General features: G+C 39.7%; 1 protein-coding gene across 1 annotated transcript in view; it reads right to left on the bottom strand.

The window, feature by feature from the left end:
• The window catches only part of CCDC152 (coiled-coil domain containing 152), a 41,818-nt gene extending 25,908 nt beyond the window's left edge, over nucleotides 1-15,910 (bottom strand). The window contains exons 1-2 of the mRNA XM_055421752.2: nucleotides 15,824-15,910; nucleotides 14,004-14,109 (exon numbers count right to left, since the gene is read on the bottom strand). Coding sequence (XP_055277727.2) covers nucleotides 14,004-14,109; nucleotides 15,824-15,910 — 193 coding nt within the window. The remainder of the gene's footprint in view (nucleotides 1-14,003; nucleotides 14,110-15,823) is intronic.
• Between the last annotated feature and the right edge of the window lie 1,043 nt (nucleotides 15,911-16,953).

The raw sequence follows: 16,953 nt of genomic DNA, 5'->3' as shown, positions 1-16,953 counted from the left end.
ATTTGAATATTTACTTTCATTTTGGAATTATCTCAAATTTAAAAATATTTAATTGACAATTATGAGACTTAATAAAGCAACCAGGTATCTCAAAATAAGTTATATAATACACACTTTATTTTTTACATTGAAGGGTAATTGCTTTATAGAATTTTGTGGTTTTCTGTCATATATCAACAAGGATCAGCCATCGGTATACACATGTCCCCTCCCTTCCGAGGCTCCCTCCCATCTCCCTCCCCATACCATCCTTCAGCCTGTCACAGAGCCCTTGTTTGAGTTCCCTGAGTCATACAGCAAATTCCCATTGGCTATCTGTTTTACATATGGTATTGTAAATTTCCATTTTCTCCATATACCTCCCCTTCTCACTCCTCCCCTCCTCTATGTCCATAGGTTTGTTCTCTATTTCTGTTTCTCCACTGCTGCCCTGAAAATGAATTCATCAAAGCCATCTTTTTAGATTCCATATATATATATATGTCAATATACAACATTTATATTTCTCTTTCTGACTTACTTTTATGATAGGCACTAGGTTCATCCACCTCATTAGAACTGACTCAAATGCGTTCCTTTTTATGACTGAGTAGTATTCCACTGTCGGAGAAGGCAATGACAACCCACTCCAGTACTCTTGCCGGGCAAATCCCATGGATGGAGGAGCCTGGTAGTCTGCAGTCCATGGGATCGCTGAGTCAGACACGACTGAGCGACTTCACTTTCATGAGCTGGAGAAGGAAATGGCAACCCACTCCAGTGTTCTTGCCTGGAGAATCCCAGGGATGGGGGAGCCTGGCGGGCTGCCGTCTATGGGGTCGCACAGAGTTGGACACGACTGAAGCGACATAGCAGCAGCAGCAGCAGCAGTATTCCACTGTATACACCACAGCTTCTTTATCCTTTCATTTGTAGATGGACATCTAGGTTGCTGCCATGTTCTAGGTATTGTAAATAGTGCTGCAATGAACATTGGGGTACATGTGTCTTTTTCAGTTCTGATTTCCTCAGGGTATATGCCTAGGAGTGGGACTGCTGTGTCATATGGTGGTTTTTATTCCTAGCTTTTTAAGGACTCTCCATACCATCTTCCATAGTGGTTGTATCAGTTTACATTCCCACCAGTGATGCAAGAGTGTTCCCTTTTCTCCACACCCTCTCCAGCATTGATTGGTAGATTTTTTTATGATGGCCATTCTGACTGGTGTGAGGTGGTATCTCATTGTAGTTTTGATTTGTATTTCTCTTAATAATGTGTGATGTTAAGTATCTTTTCATGTGCTTGTTCAGTTCAGTTCAGTCGCTCAGTCATGTCCGACTCTTTGCAACCCCATGAATCGCAGCACGCCAGGCCTCCCTGTCCATCACCAACTCCCGGAGTTCACTCAAACTCATGTCCACAGAGTCGGCGATGCCACCCAGCCATCTCATTCTCTGTTGTCCCCTTCTCCTCCTGCCCCCAATCCCTCCCAGCATCAGAGTCTTTTCCAGTGAGTCAACTCGTCGCATGAGGTGGCCAAAGTATTGGAGTTTCAGCTTCAACATCAGTCCTTCCAATGAACACCCAGGACTGATCTCCTTTAGAATGGACTGGTTGGATCTCCTTGCACTACAGGGACTCTCAAGAGTCTTCTCCAACACCACAGTTCAAAAGCATCAATTCTTCGGCGATCAGCTTTCTTCACAGTCCAACTCTCACATCCATACATGACCACGGGAAAAATCATAGCCTTGACTAGACGGACCTTTGTTGGCAAAGTAATGTCTCTGCTTTTTAATATGCTATCTAGGTTGGTCATCACTTTCCTTTCAAGGAGTAAGCGTCTTTTAATTTCATGGCTGCAATCAGCATCCGCAGTGATTTTGGAGCCCAAAAAATAAAGTCTGACACTGTTTCCACTGTTTCCCCACCTATTTCCCATGAAGTGATGGGACCAGATGCCATGGTCTTAGTTTTTGGAATGTTGAGCTTCAAGCCAACCTTTTCACTCTCCTCTTTCACTTTCATCAAGAGGCTCTTTAGTTCTTCTTCACTTTCTGCCATAAGGGTGGTGTCATCTGCATATCTGAGGTGATTGATATTTCTCCCAGCAATCTTGATTCCAGCTTGTGCTTCTTCCAGCCCACGTGCTTGTTAGCCATCTGTAATACACACTTTTTAAATCAGTCTTTAAGTCAAACACACTCCATGATTTAGTTATGAGTTTTCTAAGGCATGAAAAACCCAGTAAAGTAGGGATTCCCTCTATGTACTTTTAGCAACAGCTGCCCTAGAAATAAGGCACATTTGGACATGTCTGGAGAACTGTGAGGCATGTATCCAAGTGGCTTTTCCATAAAAAGAACATTCCGAGGAAAGAGAGTCAGAACATTCCAAGGAAAGAGAGTCAAGGAACATGAAGTTCTTTTCAAAGTTACAGAGTCAGAGCTGGTGAACAAGTGTCATTTGGGAGAAGATAATGCTTTTCTTCCTCACTGTCCTCTACCCTGTCCTCTTGCCTGAGTCCTAGGGCAAGGGAGTAGAGACAAAGAGTAAAAACTCAATGTGTTGGGTTACAAGGCATCAGCAACTTTGGTGCCAATGTCTTCTTGCATAATGGGAGAATTCTGTGCAATCAAGCCCAACATGTGCAAATAAGCTTTCAGTATGTATATTCCTGGTATCACCAGCAACAGCTAAACATTTGAAGTGGGGCAACAGTGACGGAGACTTCTGTAACTTTAAGCAGCCCTTGGCTGTAAGCTTCAGGATAGCAGGGACTATCTTCTGTCTTGTTTACCATTTCTCCCTAGTACTTAGTAGAGTTGTGGTCCGTAATAGTCATTTCATAAATATTTGTTAAGTGATTTGATTGACAGGCATTATAATGGTAAGAAAGGAGTAAATGGAGAAACTGTGGTATGAAAATAATAACACACTGCTATTTTACGTGCTTTCCAAATATTAATTCATTTAACTCTTTTAACTCTATGACATTGATTCTAGTATTTGCCTCATTTTTACATACGAGGAAACTGACACATAGAAGTTTAGCAAATTGTCCAAACTCACACTTAAAAGTAGTAGATGGTAGAGCTACAACATGAACTCAAGTAGTTCAGCACTAACGTCAATGATTCTAACTACTTTAATATACCACCAAGAAGATCGGTGCAGGATCACTTCTTCAGACTAACCTGAGTAGGTGTGAGGCCCTGGAAAGAGGGCAGAAATAGAGCCAGAGAAAGACTTTGTGATAGTTATTGCTATCACATTTTTACTATAAGGTTGAGAAACCCAGGTTGCACTAAAGTTTACAATTATAGTAGCTAAATATATAATGATGAAAACTTCACAAAGAGTAACAGTATTTTTAAAAAGAAAGATTAGGCAATTTTGTTCTTATGTGCTTGGCTTAATGGCTATTAAATATTGAACTTTATTCTCTTTCTTTCAGTTTTAGAGGCCCACAGTGGATATTCAGCCACTGTGCATTAGTGTGACATACTTTTATCTAACAATAAAAAGTTGTCTAGGTACATTAAAGTACTATTATTGAATATTTACCCTGTCAGGCACTACATTAAGTACATTATAAACATTATAATCAGTATTCAAACTGATGCTGAGAAGTTGGCATCATTATCTTGATTTCACAAAGGGAGGAAATCACCCATAGGTATCTGGTAACAAAGATTCCACAGTTCATGGAAGATCTAGGTTTGAACACAGGTTTTTCACATTTCAAATCCTGTGCTCTTAATTCAAGACTTCCTCAGGAATTGTATAACATGCTGATGAAACCATGAAATTTGGAATCAGAAGAACTGGATTAGAGTTTTTTTCTTCTTTGCTTTGTAACTATGACGCTCTGGGTAAGGTGCTTTTCTCCTATATTAGGTTGTTCTGACAACCAAATGAAAAAATATACTTTCTAAATTCATTCACAGATATTTGACATTGTTACTTTTTCTCTCCTCTGTGTCCCACAATTTGTATATATTGCTTTTACCCACCATTCACATTACATTTTAGTTAGATGGCTTCTCCCACTAGACAGTGAACTCTTTCATGTAAAGATTTATTTTGATAATCCTTACTTCTAATGTGATGACTATTTCATAAGTGTTCAATAATTGTTGTATTTATTAACTAACTGAGAAAACCAACACTGTGAGAGGAGAGTTCAAAACTTCCCGTTTGCAGTTAGAGGTCCCATAACTCAGTCTCCATGCACTTCAACAACATTAATAGAAATCTAAGTATTCGGTAGAAGTTAAAAGCTTTATGCCAGTACAAGGTTCTACTCCTCCTCTTTCCCTCTCTACCTCCTCTGCTACCAACTCAAAGTTCCCACCATCCTTCATTTTGTTCTGCTGCTGAGTCCCAGGAACAGAATGATGGTTAAATGACAACTGACATCACCTACTTCATGTATATTACTGTATTAGCTGCTGCAATTAAAAATGGAGGTATAGATCCTGCCATCACTTGTCCTTGCACCTTTAGAAGCATGAATCCAGCATGCATAAAGTATGTTATCTCAGTAGCAAATTGAAAACAGAACCCTGAAACTGAAAGTATACTGAATATTTCCAAACTGTGTATTTTCAAATTTAGAACACAAGGTGGCTCTCTAAACACATTTTTTTAAAACAGGAAACTGACTCATTAAGGAATTTTACCCGGGTCTCCTTGCAGGCAGATTCTTTACCAAATGTGAGCCAGCAGGGAAGCCCCATAAAATAGAATATCATTCATTATTTTAGAATAATAGCTTTTAATTTTCTTTGCAAAACTTCTACGCATCATTTCTGTTGGACTATACAGTATAATTTGAAGAATATTATCCTATCCAATTCTTAAAAACTAGAGCTCAGAACATTAAGCTATCACTTATATTGTATAATTTAGTAAACCAGTGATTGTTTTAAGGCCAAGTTTAGGCTCTACCATTACAAGCAATTTGGGCATTAATATCTATATCATAAATCAGTTGGAAATATTAAATAAAATGTGCATGAAAAGGCTTTTTTTTATAGTACTTGGTCTTCAATATCAATATTGTTACCATCTTGAGCTGGCAAAGGCACTGTTTACCTGATATCAAGTGAAAAAAATAAAATATAAAGATATAATGATTTACTTTTGAACAAGTCCAATCACATATATGGTTTGTCCTTCCTAAGTGAATTAGTCTAATGGTTTTCCCACTTTTTTTTTCTTCAGTATATGTATTTATTTTTATTTTTAAAATTTATTTATTTTAATTGGAGGCTAATTACTTTACATTATTGTTTTGGTTTTGCCATACATTGACATGAATCTACCCTGGGTGTACATGTGTTCCCCATCTTGAACCCCTCTCCCACCTCTCTCCCCATCCCATCCCTATGATTTGGGAGAATGGCATTGAAACATGTATATTATCATATGTGAAACGAATCGCCAGTCCAGGTTCAATGCATGATACAGGATGCTCGGGGCTGGTGTATTGGGATGAACCCACTTTCAATTTAAGTCTGAATTTGGCAATAAGGAGTTCATGATCTGAGCCACAGTCAGCTCCCGGACTTGTTTTTGCTGACTGTATAGCGCTTCTCCATCTTTGACTGCAAAGAATATAATCAATCTGATTTCGATGTTGACCATCTGGTGATGTCCATGTGTAGAGTCTTCGCTTGTGTTGTTGGAAGAGGATGTTTGCTATGACCACCAGTGCGCTCTCTTGGCAAAACTCTATTAGCCTTTGCCCTGCTTCATTCCGTACTCCAAGGCCAAATTTGCCTGTTACTCCGGTGTTTCTTGACTTCCTACTTTTGCATTCCAGTCCCCTATAATGAAAAGGACATCTTTTTTGGGTGTTAGATCTAAAAGATCTTGTAGGTCTTCATAGAACCGTTCAACTTCAGCTTCTTCAGCGTTACTGGTTGGGGCATAGGCCTGGATTACTGTAATATTGAATGGTTTGCCTTGGAAACGAACAGAGATCATTCTGTCGTTTTTGAGATTGCATCCAAGTACTGCATTTTGGACTCTTTTGTTGACTATGATGGCTACTTCATTTCTTCTAAGGGATTCCTGCCCACAGTAGTAGATATAATGGTCATCTGAGTTAAATTCACCCATTCCAGTCCATTTTAGTTCGCTGATTCCTAGAATATCTATGTTCACTCTTTCCATCTCCTGTTTAACCACTTCCAATTTGTCTTGATTCATGATTTAAGGGACTATTTCTGATAGATAGAGTGCCTGATGAACTATGGACAGAGGTTCATTACATTGTATAGGAGACAGGGATCAAGACCATCCCCATGACAAAGAAATGCAAAAAAGAAAAATGGCTGTCTGAGGAGGCCTTACAAATAGCTGTGAAAAGAAAAGAAGCGAAAAGCAAAGGAGAAAATGAAAGATATACCCATTTGAATGCAGAGTTCCAAAGAATAGCAAGGAGAGATAAGAAAGCCTTCCTCAGCAATCAGTGCAATGAAATAGAGGAAAACAACAGAATGGGAAAGACTAGAGATCTCTTCAAGAAAATTAGAGATATCAAAGGACCATTTCATGCAAAGATGGGCTTGATAAAGGACAGAAATGGTATGGACCTAACAGAAGCAGAAGATATTAAGAAGAGGTGGCAAGAATACACAGAAGAACTGTACAAAAAAGATCTTCATGACCAAGATAATCACAATGGTGTGATCACTCACCTAGAGCCAGACATCCTGGAATGTTAAGTGAGCCTTAGAAAGCATCACTACGAACAAAACTAGTGGAGGTGACGGAAGTCCAGTTGGCTATTTAAAATCCTGAAAGATGATGCTGTGAAAGTGCTGCACTCAATATGCCAGCAAATTTGGGAAACTCAGCGGTGGCCACAGGACTGGAAAAGGTCAGTCTTCATCCCAATCCCAAAGAAAGGCAATGCCAAAGAATGCTCAAACTACTGCACAATTGCACTCATCTCACACGCTAGTAAAGTCATGCTCAAAATTCTCCAAGCCAGGCTTCCGCAATACGTGAGCCATGAACTTCCAGATGTTCAAGCTGGTTTTAGAAAAGGCAGAGGCACCAGAGATCAAATTGCCAACATCCGCTGGATCATGAAAAAAGCAAGAGAGTTCCAGAAAAACATCTATTTCTGCTTTATTGACTATGCCAAAGCCTTTGACTGTGTGGATCACAATGAACTGTGGAAAATTCTGAAAGAGATGGGAATCCCAGACCACCTGACCTGCCTCTTGAGAAACCTGTATGCAGGTCAGGAAGCAACAGTTAGAACTGGACATGGAACAACAGACTGGTTCCAAACAGGAAAGAGTATGTCAAAGCTGTATATTGTCACCCTGCTTATTTAATTTATCCGCAGAGTACATCATGAGAAACACTGGGCTGGAAGAAGCACAAGCTGGAATCAAGATTGCTGGGAGAAATATCAATAACCTCAGATATGCAGATGACACTACCCTTATGGCAGAAAGTGAATAGAAACTAAAAAGCCTCTTGATGAAAGTGAAAGAGGAGAGTGAAAAGGTTGGCTTAAAGCTCAACATTCAGAAAACGAAGATCATGGCATCTGGTCCCATCACTTCATGGGAAATAGATGGAGAAACAGTGGAAACAGCGTCAGACTTTATTTTTTGGGCTCCAAAATCACTGCAGGTGGTGACTGCAGCCATGAAATTAAAAGACGTTTACTCCTTGTGATTCATGGGGCCGCGGAGAGTCGGACACGACTGAGCGACTGAACTGAACTGAACTGAACTCCTTGGAAGGAAAGTGATGACCAACCTAGATAGCATATTAAAAAGCGGAGACATTACTTTGCCAACAAAGGTCCGTCTAGTCAAGGCTATGGTTTTTCCCGTGGTCATGTATGGATGTGAGAGTTGGACTGTGAAGAAAGGTGAGCGCCGAAGAACTGATGGTTTTGAACTGTAGTGTTGGAGAAGACTCTTGGAGAGTCCCTTGGACTGCAAGGAGATCCAACCAGTCCATTCTAAATGAGATCAGTCTTGGTTGGAAGGACTGATGCTAAAGTTGAAATTCTAATACTTTGGCCACCTCATGCAACAAGTTGACTCACTGGAAAAGACTCTGATGCTGGGAGGGATTGGGGGCAGGAGGAGAAGGGGACGACAGAGAATGAGATGGCTGGATGGCATCACCGACTCGATGGACATGAGTTTGACTGAACTCCGGGAGTTGGTGATGGACAGGGAGGCCTTGCGTGCTGTGATTCATGGGGTCGCAAAGAGTTGGACATGACTGAGTAACTGAACTGAACTGAATTAGTACACACTTTGCTTTCTAAGAGGTCATTCTCACTTGTTCTTTCACTTCTACTGTGTATTATTCAGAAAAAGGCCATTAGATTTAGAATAAGTATAACTAATTTTTAAGGAAGTATTTGATTATGTTTTTCAAATAATACACACACATGAAACACAAGTTTAGTGATAAGTGAATATCTTGACAATCTCTGCCCCAAAACTAAGCAGTTTCTTTCTCCTCAAAGTAAACACTGTTACTGCTGCTGCTGCTGCTAAGTCACTTCAGTCGTGTCCGACTCTTAGTGACCCCATGGACTGCAGCTTACCAGGCTCCTCCATCCAGGCAATTTACTGGAGTGGCTTAAACACTGTTACTAGGGCACTGTTTATCTTTCCAGGGATCTACAAATATACAGGGGAGAGGGTGTTTGTGTGTTAAGATATATTTTTGTAAAAATGATAATACACTGCTGTGTACATTATTTTCATTTACTATATGTGGGAGATTATGCTATGTCATATAAAGATACTTAATTCTTTTTATCAGTTATGTAGTAGTTCATTGCAAAAAAAGACTCTGATGCTGGGAAAGGTTGGGGGCGGGAGGAGAAGGGGACGACGGAGAATGAGATGGCTGGATGGCATCACCGACTCTGTGGACATGAGTTTGAGTGTACTCCGGGAGTTGGTGATGGACAGGGAGGCCTGGCGTGCTGTGATTCATGGGGTCGCGGAGAGTCAGGCACGACTGAGCGACTGAACTGAACTGAACTGATTTAACCAGATATCCACTGACAGATGTCACACTTGGAAAGGCTTTCTCCAGTCTTAAAAACATAAAAACAAAACTCCCTATATTCTCTTCTATTGGTGCTTCCCTTTTCACCCTTAATTAACTTTATTTTTCAGAACAGTTTTAGATGTATAGACGGGTTGCCTAGGTGGTGCTAGTGGTAAAGAATCTCCTGCTAATGCAGGAGTCATGAGATGCTGGTTTGATCCCTGGGTCGGGAAGATCCTCTGGAGTATGAAATGGCAACCTGCTCCAGTATTCTTGCCTGGAAAATCTCATAGACAGAGGAGCCTGGTGGGCTACAGTCCACAGGGTTGCAAAGAGTTGGGCACGACTGAGCGACTGAGCACAGATGTACTCAAGAAAACTTGCTACAGACTTGTGAAATATCCTAAGCAAAGCAGAGAAACGGTAACCCACTCCAGTATTCTTGCCTGGAGAATCCCATGGACGGAGAAGCCTGGTAGGCTATAGTCCACGGGGTCGCATAGAGTCGGACACGACTGAGCGACAGAACGGAACGGAAGCTTCGCCTATTATTAATATCTTACTTTAGTACAGTATGTTTGTTACAGTTAATGAACCAATGTTGATACATTATTATTAACTAAAATCTATACTTTATCGAGCCCATCTTTGCATGAAATGTTCCCTTGGAATCTCTAATTTTCTTGAAGAGGTCTCTTGTTTTTCCTATTCTGTTGTTTTCCTCTATTTCTTTGCATTGATCACTGAGGAAGTCTTTCTTATCTCTCCTTGCTATTCTTTGGAACTCTGCATTCAGATGCTTATATCTTTCCTTTTCTCCTTTGCTTTTCACCTCTCTTCTTTTCACAGCTATTTGTAAGGCCTCCTCAGACAGCCATTTTGCTCTTTTGCATTTCTTTTCCATGGGGATGGTCTTGGTCCCTGTCTCCTGTACAATGTCACGAACCTTCATCCAGAGTTCATCAGGCACTCTATCAATCAGATCTAGTCCCTTAAATCTATTTCTCACTTCCACTGTATAATCATAAGGGATTTGATTGAGGTCATATCTGAATGGTCTAGTGGTTTTCCCTACTTTCTTCAATTTAAGTCTGAATTTCACAATAAGGAGCAGAAGATATTAAGAAGAGGTGGCAGGAATACACAGAAGAACTGTACAAAAAAGATCTTCACGACCAAGATAGTCACGATAACGTGATCACTGACCTAGAGCCAGACATCTTGGAATGTGAAGTCAAGTGGGCCTTAGAAAGCATCACTACTAACAAAGCTAGTGGAGGTGATGGAATTCCAGTTGAGCTATTTCAAGTCTTGAAAGATGATGCTGTGAAAGTGCTGCACTCAATATGCCAGCAGATTTGGAAAACTCAGCAGTGGCCACAGGACTGGAAGAGGTCAGTCTTCATTCCAATCCCAAAGAAAGGCAATGCCAAAGAATGCTCAAACTACTGCACAATTGCACTCATCTCACACGCTAGTAAAGTCATGCTCAAAATTCTCCAAGCCAGGCTTCAGCAGTATGTAAACCGTGAACTCCCAGATGTTCAAGCAGGTTTTAGAAAAGGCAGAGGCACCAGAGATCAAATTGCCAACATCCGCTGGATCATGGAGAAAGCAAGAGAGTTCCAGAAAACCATCTATTTCTGCTTCATTGACTATGCCAAAGCCTTTGACTGTGTGGATCACAATAAACTGTGGAACATTCTGAAAGAGATGGGAATCCCAGACCACCTGACCTGCCTCTTGAGAAACCTGTATGCAGGTCAGAAAGCAACAGTTAGAACTGGACATGGAACAACAGACTGGTTCCAAATAGGAAAAGGTGTATGTCAAGGTTGTATATTGTCACCTTGCTTATTTAACTTCTATGCAGAGTACATCATGAGGAACGCTGGGCTGGAAGAAGCACAAGCTGGAATCAAGATTGCCGGGAGAAATATCAATAACCTCAGATATGCAGCTGACACTACCCTTATGGCAGAAAGTGAAGAGGAACTCAAAAGCCTCTTGATGAAAGTGAAAGAGGAGAGTGAAAAGGTTGGCTTGAAGCTCAACATTCAGAAAACAAAGATCATGGCATCTGGTCCCATCACTTCATGGGAAACAGATGGAAAAACAGTGGAAACAGTGACAGACTTTATTTTTGGGGGCTCCAAAATCACTTCAGATGCTGATTGCAGCCATGAAATTAAAAGACGCTTGCTCCTTGGAAGGAAAGTTATGACCAACCTTGATAGTATATTAAAAAGCAGAGACATTACTTTGCCAACCAAGGTCCATCTAGTCAAGGCTATGGTTTTTTCCGTGGTCATGTATGGATGTGAGAGTTGGACTGTGAAGAAAGCTGATAGCCGAAGAATCGATGCTTTTGAACTGTGGTGTTGGAGAAGACTCTTGAGAGTCCCTTATACTGCAAGGAGATCCAACCAGTCCATTCTAAAGGAGATCAATCTTGGATGTTCATTGGAGGGACTGATGCTAAAGCTGAAACTGCAATACTTTGGCCACCTCATGCGACGAGTTGACTCACTGGAAAAGACTCTGATGCTGGGAAAGGTTGGGGGCGGGAGGAGAAGGGGACGACGGAGAATGAGATGGCTGGATGGCATCACCGACTCTGTGGACATGAGTTTGAGTGTACTCCGGGAGTTGGTGATGGACAGGGAGGCCTGGCGTGCTGTGATTCATGGGGTCACGGAGAGTCGGACACGACTGAGCGACTGAACTGAACCGAACCGATACTTTACTTAGGCTTCCCAGGTGGCGCTTGTGGTAAAAAACTGCCTGCCAATGGTCAGGAAGATCTCCTGGAGAAGGAAATGGTAACCTACTCCAGCATTCTTGCCTGGAGAATCTTTTGACAGAGGAGCCTGGTGGGCAGCAGTCTATAGGGTTGCACAGAGTCAGACACGACTGAAGCGACTTAGCATGCATGCATACTTTACTCTGATTTTTTTAATTTTTACCTAATGTCCCTTCTCTATTCTACGATTCCATCCACAATACCACATTACATTTAGGGGTCATGTCTTCTTCAGGTCCTCTTTGCTGTGACAGTTTTTCAGAGCTTTCTTGTTTTTGATGCACTTAAGTTTTTCAGTCCACTGGCCAGGTCTTTTGTAGATATCCCTCTATGTGAATATGATGCTTATCTCATGATAAGATGAGGTTACAGGGAGGAGGAACATAGAAATAAAGTGAATTTTCATCACATCATAGTAAGGGTACCTACTATCAACGTGACATCAAGTTGACCTTGGTTTCGTGCCTGAAGTTGTGTGTCAGATTTCCCTACTATATAATTACTCGTTATCACCCCCTTTTCCATTCAGTATATGTTTCACTACAGTGAAGAAAATCACTGCACACCACCCACACCTGATGAGTGCCATGTTATAATTATATTTCCTTGAGGCCAAGTCATTTACATAAGCTATTTGGAATTCTGCAGAGATTTATCTCTTCACCCCATTTATTTATTTATTCATTTATTTTTATGAATATGTATTCATGGACACACCTGGGGTTTTAATCTAATACTGCTTTATTTTGTTGCTCAAATTGTTCCAGCTTTGGTCGTTGAGAACTTTTTCACTTGGGTCCTGTATCTTTTACATACCCCATTATTGTGCAGTTTTTTCCTTTTTGAGCACTACAAGATGGTTTAGACTTATATACTTCTTGCCCCCGTCTTAGAATCAGCCATTTCTTCAAGAAGTCCTGGTCCCTTTTGTAATAAGACAGTATTAGAAACCTGGTGCTAGTTTTGCTTGTTGCTATGGATTATGTGCCCTCTCAGTTGACGTAACAAGGAAGTGTATGTATATGGCTCCTTTTTTTCTCTTCCTGATGCCCAGCACTTTATTAGTAAGGAGCCTTGGTGTGTGAAAGGGGAGGCTGGGATGGACAGGACTAACATTCATCTGAGGAGATTTTCCTGGTCATCAGGTGGTTTCTCCATGCAGGTTTAGAGGAAATGTGGATGAAACCCACACAGAGGGTGTCACTGTGACTGGCAAGCAGCAGAAGTAGGAGGGGAGCACTCAGCATAGCTGTGCTCCTGGGACAGCAGTGTTTCCATGTTGGGCACAGATGCACCTTCCAGGAACTTCTCCAAGTTCCAGGCAACATCGCTGCAGCACACAGAGACCAAGTGATGAGCTTGGAATCTGTTGAAAACAGTGGTTGTCAGGGGGCCAGGGCAAGGCCTTCCACAGGAAGGTGCAGAGCAGGTGCATCTGCATGCCACTCACCATACACTTCTGGAAAACTCTCTGAACTTGAGGGAACTCAGGTTCTCTTTGTACCTAGCGTTCTCCTGATGCCAGGAACAAGTTGCATGGGAGGACCAGCACTGCCAGGCCTGGGGTGAAGTTGCTATGCAGCTTGTTCAACTGAGTGTAGTCCCAGACCTTTGTGCTGACAGCAATGCCACTTTCTCAACAAGTAGCACCATGCCAGGCTGGGTGCCCAGGCTCCCACGCTCCGAGGGCTAACGGGTGCACAGAGAGGGGGCAGAGTAGACACAGGGCGGGGGATGGTGGCAGCTGGGAGCTGAGCAGAGCACACGGCATGGATGTCTGAGAAGTGAGCGGGATTAGGACAGCGTCTTTCTAACACTGTAATTTTTGACCCATCTGAAGTTTATTCTGGTGTAATTGTGAGTCAGGAATTCAACTGTACTCTTTCCATGTGTTTGAAGACCTGGACTGAGCCTTGGATTTGTCATTTCTTAGCTGACTGGATGCAGACAGATTACCCTCCTTTGTTTATGTTTCTTCATTATCAAAGTGGAATAATAATATCAGTCCTATCTATATAGTCTTTCAGGGCTATATTAAGGACAAAATGAAATGATAATCTAAAAAGTTCTATGTGAATTAAAAATATTTTACAAACGTAAAATTACTGTTATAGCAAAAAGCACACTCATTAGAATGACTGTTTCTATAGGTAGCAAAGAACTAACCTTGTTTCATTGCGACCTCTTTTGTTTGCATTACTTTTAATAAACAGTTAGCTTTTTCCAACTGCATATCCAGGATATTGTTCTTCCCACTGGATTCCATCATTTTCTATAGAAGAAACAGAATACATTTTATCACCAAATCAATGCTGCTATTTTGATTTTTTTTAACCTAAGAATATGAAAGTATAAACCATTTAATACCTGAAAGTCTAATAATTAGGTTTCGCACACATTTTTAAATAAGTCAACTTCCTAATTTATCTTTAAAGAGTAACATAATAAAAAGTTAAAATAGGTGAACAGTTATGAAAAGTTATAAAAAGTAAAAATATGACCTAATTTGAACTCCCTTCTTTCAAACATTCAACCTCCAGTTCTAAAACTAATCATTCCTCATAAATATTTCCAAAATATTTTATGACTATACAACTATAAAAAAGGGTCACATTATACTCTGCTCTGCACCTTGGATTTTCCACTTAGTACTACTTTCTCAGAGATGATGGCATATGAGCATGTAAAAGTCTTAAACCTCATTCTTATTAACAGCTGCATTGAGTTTCATTCATGAATATAATTTATTTAAATAGTTCCCTATTGAGGAAAATTTGTGCTGCTCCCATTTTTGCTATTACAGTCAATGAACAAATATTCTCAAATATATATCTTTGTGAATAATGTAATAACTGCCATGTACCCTTCAAACACCTTCAAAAATCATCAATTCATAACCTATCCTATATAATCTGTACTTCTGTTGCTCCTGTATAATCTGTACTTCTACCCATTCTCTATTCTCATCGCTTCTGAATTTATCTCAAAGCAACTCCTTGACACTATATTATTTCATTGATAAATATTATCATTTATGTGGCTAAGAGATGACTCAAAAGTACAATCACAGTACCATTATGACATTAAAAAAGAACAATATTTATAATTTAAAATATCTAAGAATATGAGAGATAATTCCAAGTTAAGCTCCAAATGCTTTGTACCAGTTCCTCTGCTACCAAAGTGTTATTTCCTTCTCTCTCCTCTCTTACTTTTGTCAGAATCACTTGGTTAAAAAAAATACAAGCCCATTGTTGAAAAAAAGCTTATTATATGAAAATACCCATTATCATGAAAAATTTTTTATGATGGCAATACTACATTGTACAGAGGAAAAGAAGGAATAGAGAAGGATGGTAAGAAAAAGAGTGAAAATAGAGGTAGGGATTATTCTTCCTCCTATTCCTGTTTCACAAATCTACTTCCCAAATCTGATTTATCCACTGACATTTCTCAACAGATATTCCTACTCCTCTCCCAGGCAGAGGAGACAAAAAGCCTAGTAGATACTTGAGGATATGGTCTGACATATAATTTGTGTAGAGTTTGGGTGGGGGACTTCAAACAGGTCTGCTTTTAGGCAAAAGAGAAAAGGGAACAGATAGAACAGGAAAGACTAAAAAGGAAATTAATCGTAACAGTAAGAGATTGAGGATTGAATCTACTTCAATCCTTACTAAACCATTCTTGAGTTTATGGACATCCTGGGTATATACATATGTATTTCCCCTTTAACTTTAGCAAAAGTATATCAGCTATTTGCTCCTTTGCCCCCAAAACATTTTGATACTAGTATTAATGAGTTACAATCACATATATTCTAAATACAGATTTTAAAAATGAGAGAGAAGGGGCTTAAAAAATACATTTCCATTATTTTTACCTTGCTTCTTTTTTGTATATTGTTTTTTTCTTCCTTACTCCCTCCATTGACAAAATGTTACACTTTCCCTTATATTCTATAATTGTTTGATATCTTTACATACCTTTTCTATCTGTGAAAAGTCACTTATAAGTTTGTCAAGATTCACACTGCTAATCTTTTTCACACATCCTTCGCTGTTTTGATTCATATCTAAACTAGTGAAGAATAGATAGTGTTAAAACAAACAAACAAATAAAATACAAAGCACTATAATAACGATAACAGTCCAAATACTAAAGTTCCTGTATTCCACTCATGGAGCACATACTTCAGTTCCATTGCACTCAAGAGAATTTTTATTATACCCCCATTATTAACAACAATCAAATGAATTAAGGCTTCTCTACTCTTCTGCACATCCATTCCAGCCAAGTTTGCTCTAAACAAATCTATAATTAGTGCAATGATATGTGCATATGTATTATTTGTCCCTATTATACAAAAATTATGCCACCATTCATCATTCAGCTCTTTGCCATCAGTATGACTGTATTTAAAATCTGATGCATTACTAAATCTGATGCATGGCTTTTAAATTCCATGGACAGAGAAGCCTGGCAGGCTACAGTCCAGGGGGTCGCAAAGAGTTGGACACAACTGACTGACACTTGTATTTGCATGTATTCTCAATTTAAAGTGTTTAAAATATTTAACTATCATGCCACAAATAATTTTTGCTGTATTTCTTGGTAGTCTGCTTGTTGCTAGGAACTGATCTATGTCTCCTTCAAACTTGAACCCAAAGCAATAAAGAAAATGGCTACGGGATCGTACTTATCAATAATTACCTTAAACGTAAATGGGTTGAAATTTTCAAAAAGGCTAGGAAACAATTCTCATAGCCGTCAATAGTTCAGTGTTGAGTTCATGAATAGTTTTTAAAGTTTGGGACAAACTGTAGTATTTGCTATTTGAAGTACTATTTGTAATTGGCATATTACGATGTAACATTGGTCTTCATTTCCAACTTAAAATGCCTAAAAATGCCTAACAGGTTTTTAGATTTGTGAATTTTAGTTGAAATGTACTTTACGATGTTACTAAACCTGCAGAAATATTGAAATATTTCAGAGAACTTATTCACTGTACATTTATTTTATTTATAAAAGTTATGAACTGTAAAAAAAAAAGTGGCTGATAAGAGTAAAAAAAAAAAAATTCACATGTTGAAGTTCTAAACCCAACTGTGAC

This window comes from Moschus berezovskii, chromosome 18 (genome assembly GCF_049115385.1).
Source record: "Moschus berezovskii isolate FMDL1 chromosome 18, NW_MosBer_1.0, whole genome shotgun sequence".
Taxonomy (NCBI): domain Eukaryota; kingdom Metazoa; phylum Chordata; class Mammalia; order Artiodactyla; family Moschidae; genus Moschus; species Moschus berezovskii.
The sequence above is the reverse complement of the archived record's forward strand: the minus strand, read 5'-3'. Positions and strand labels throughout refer to the sequence as shown.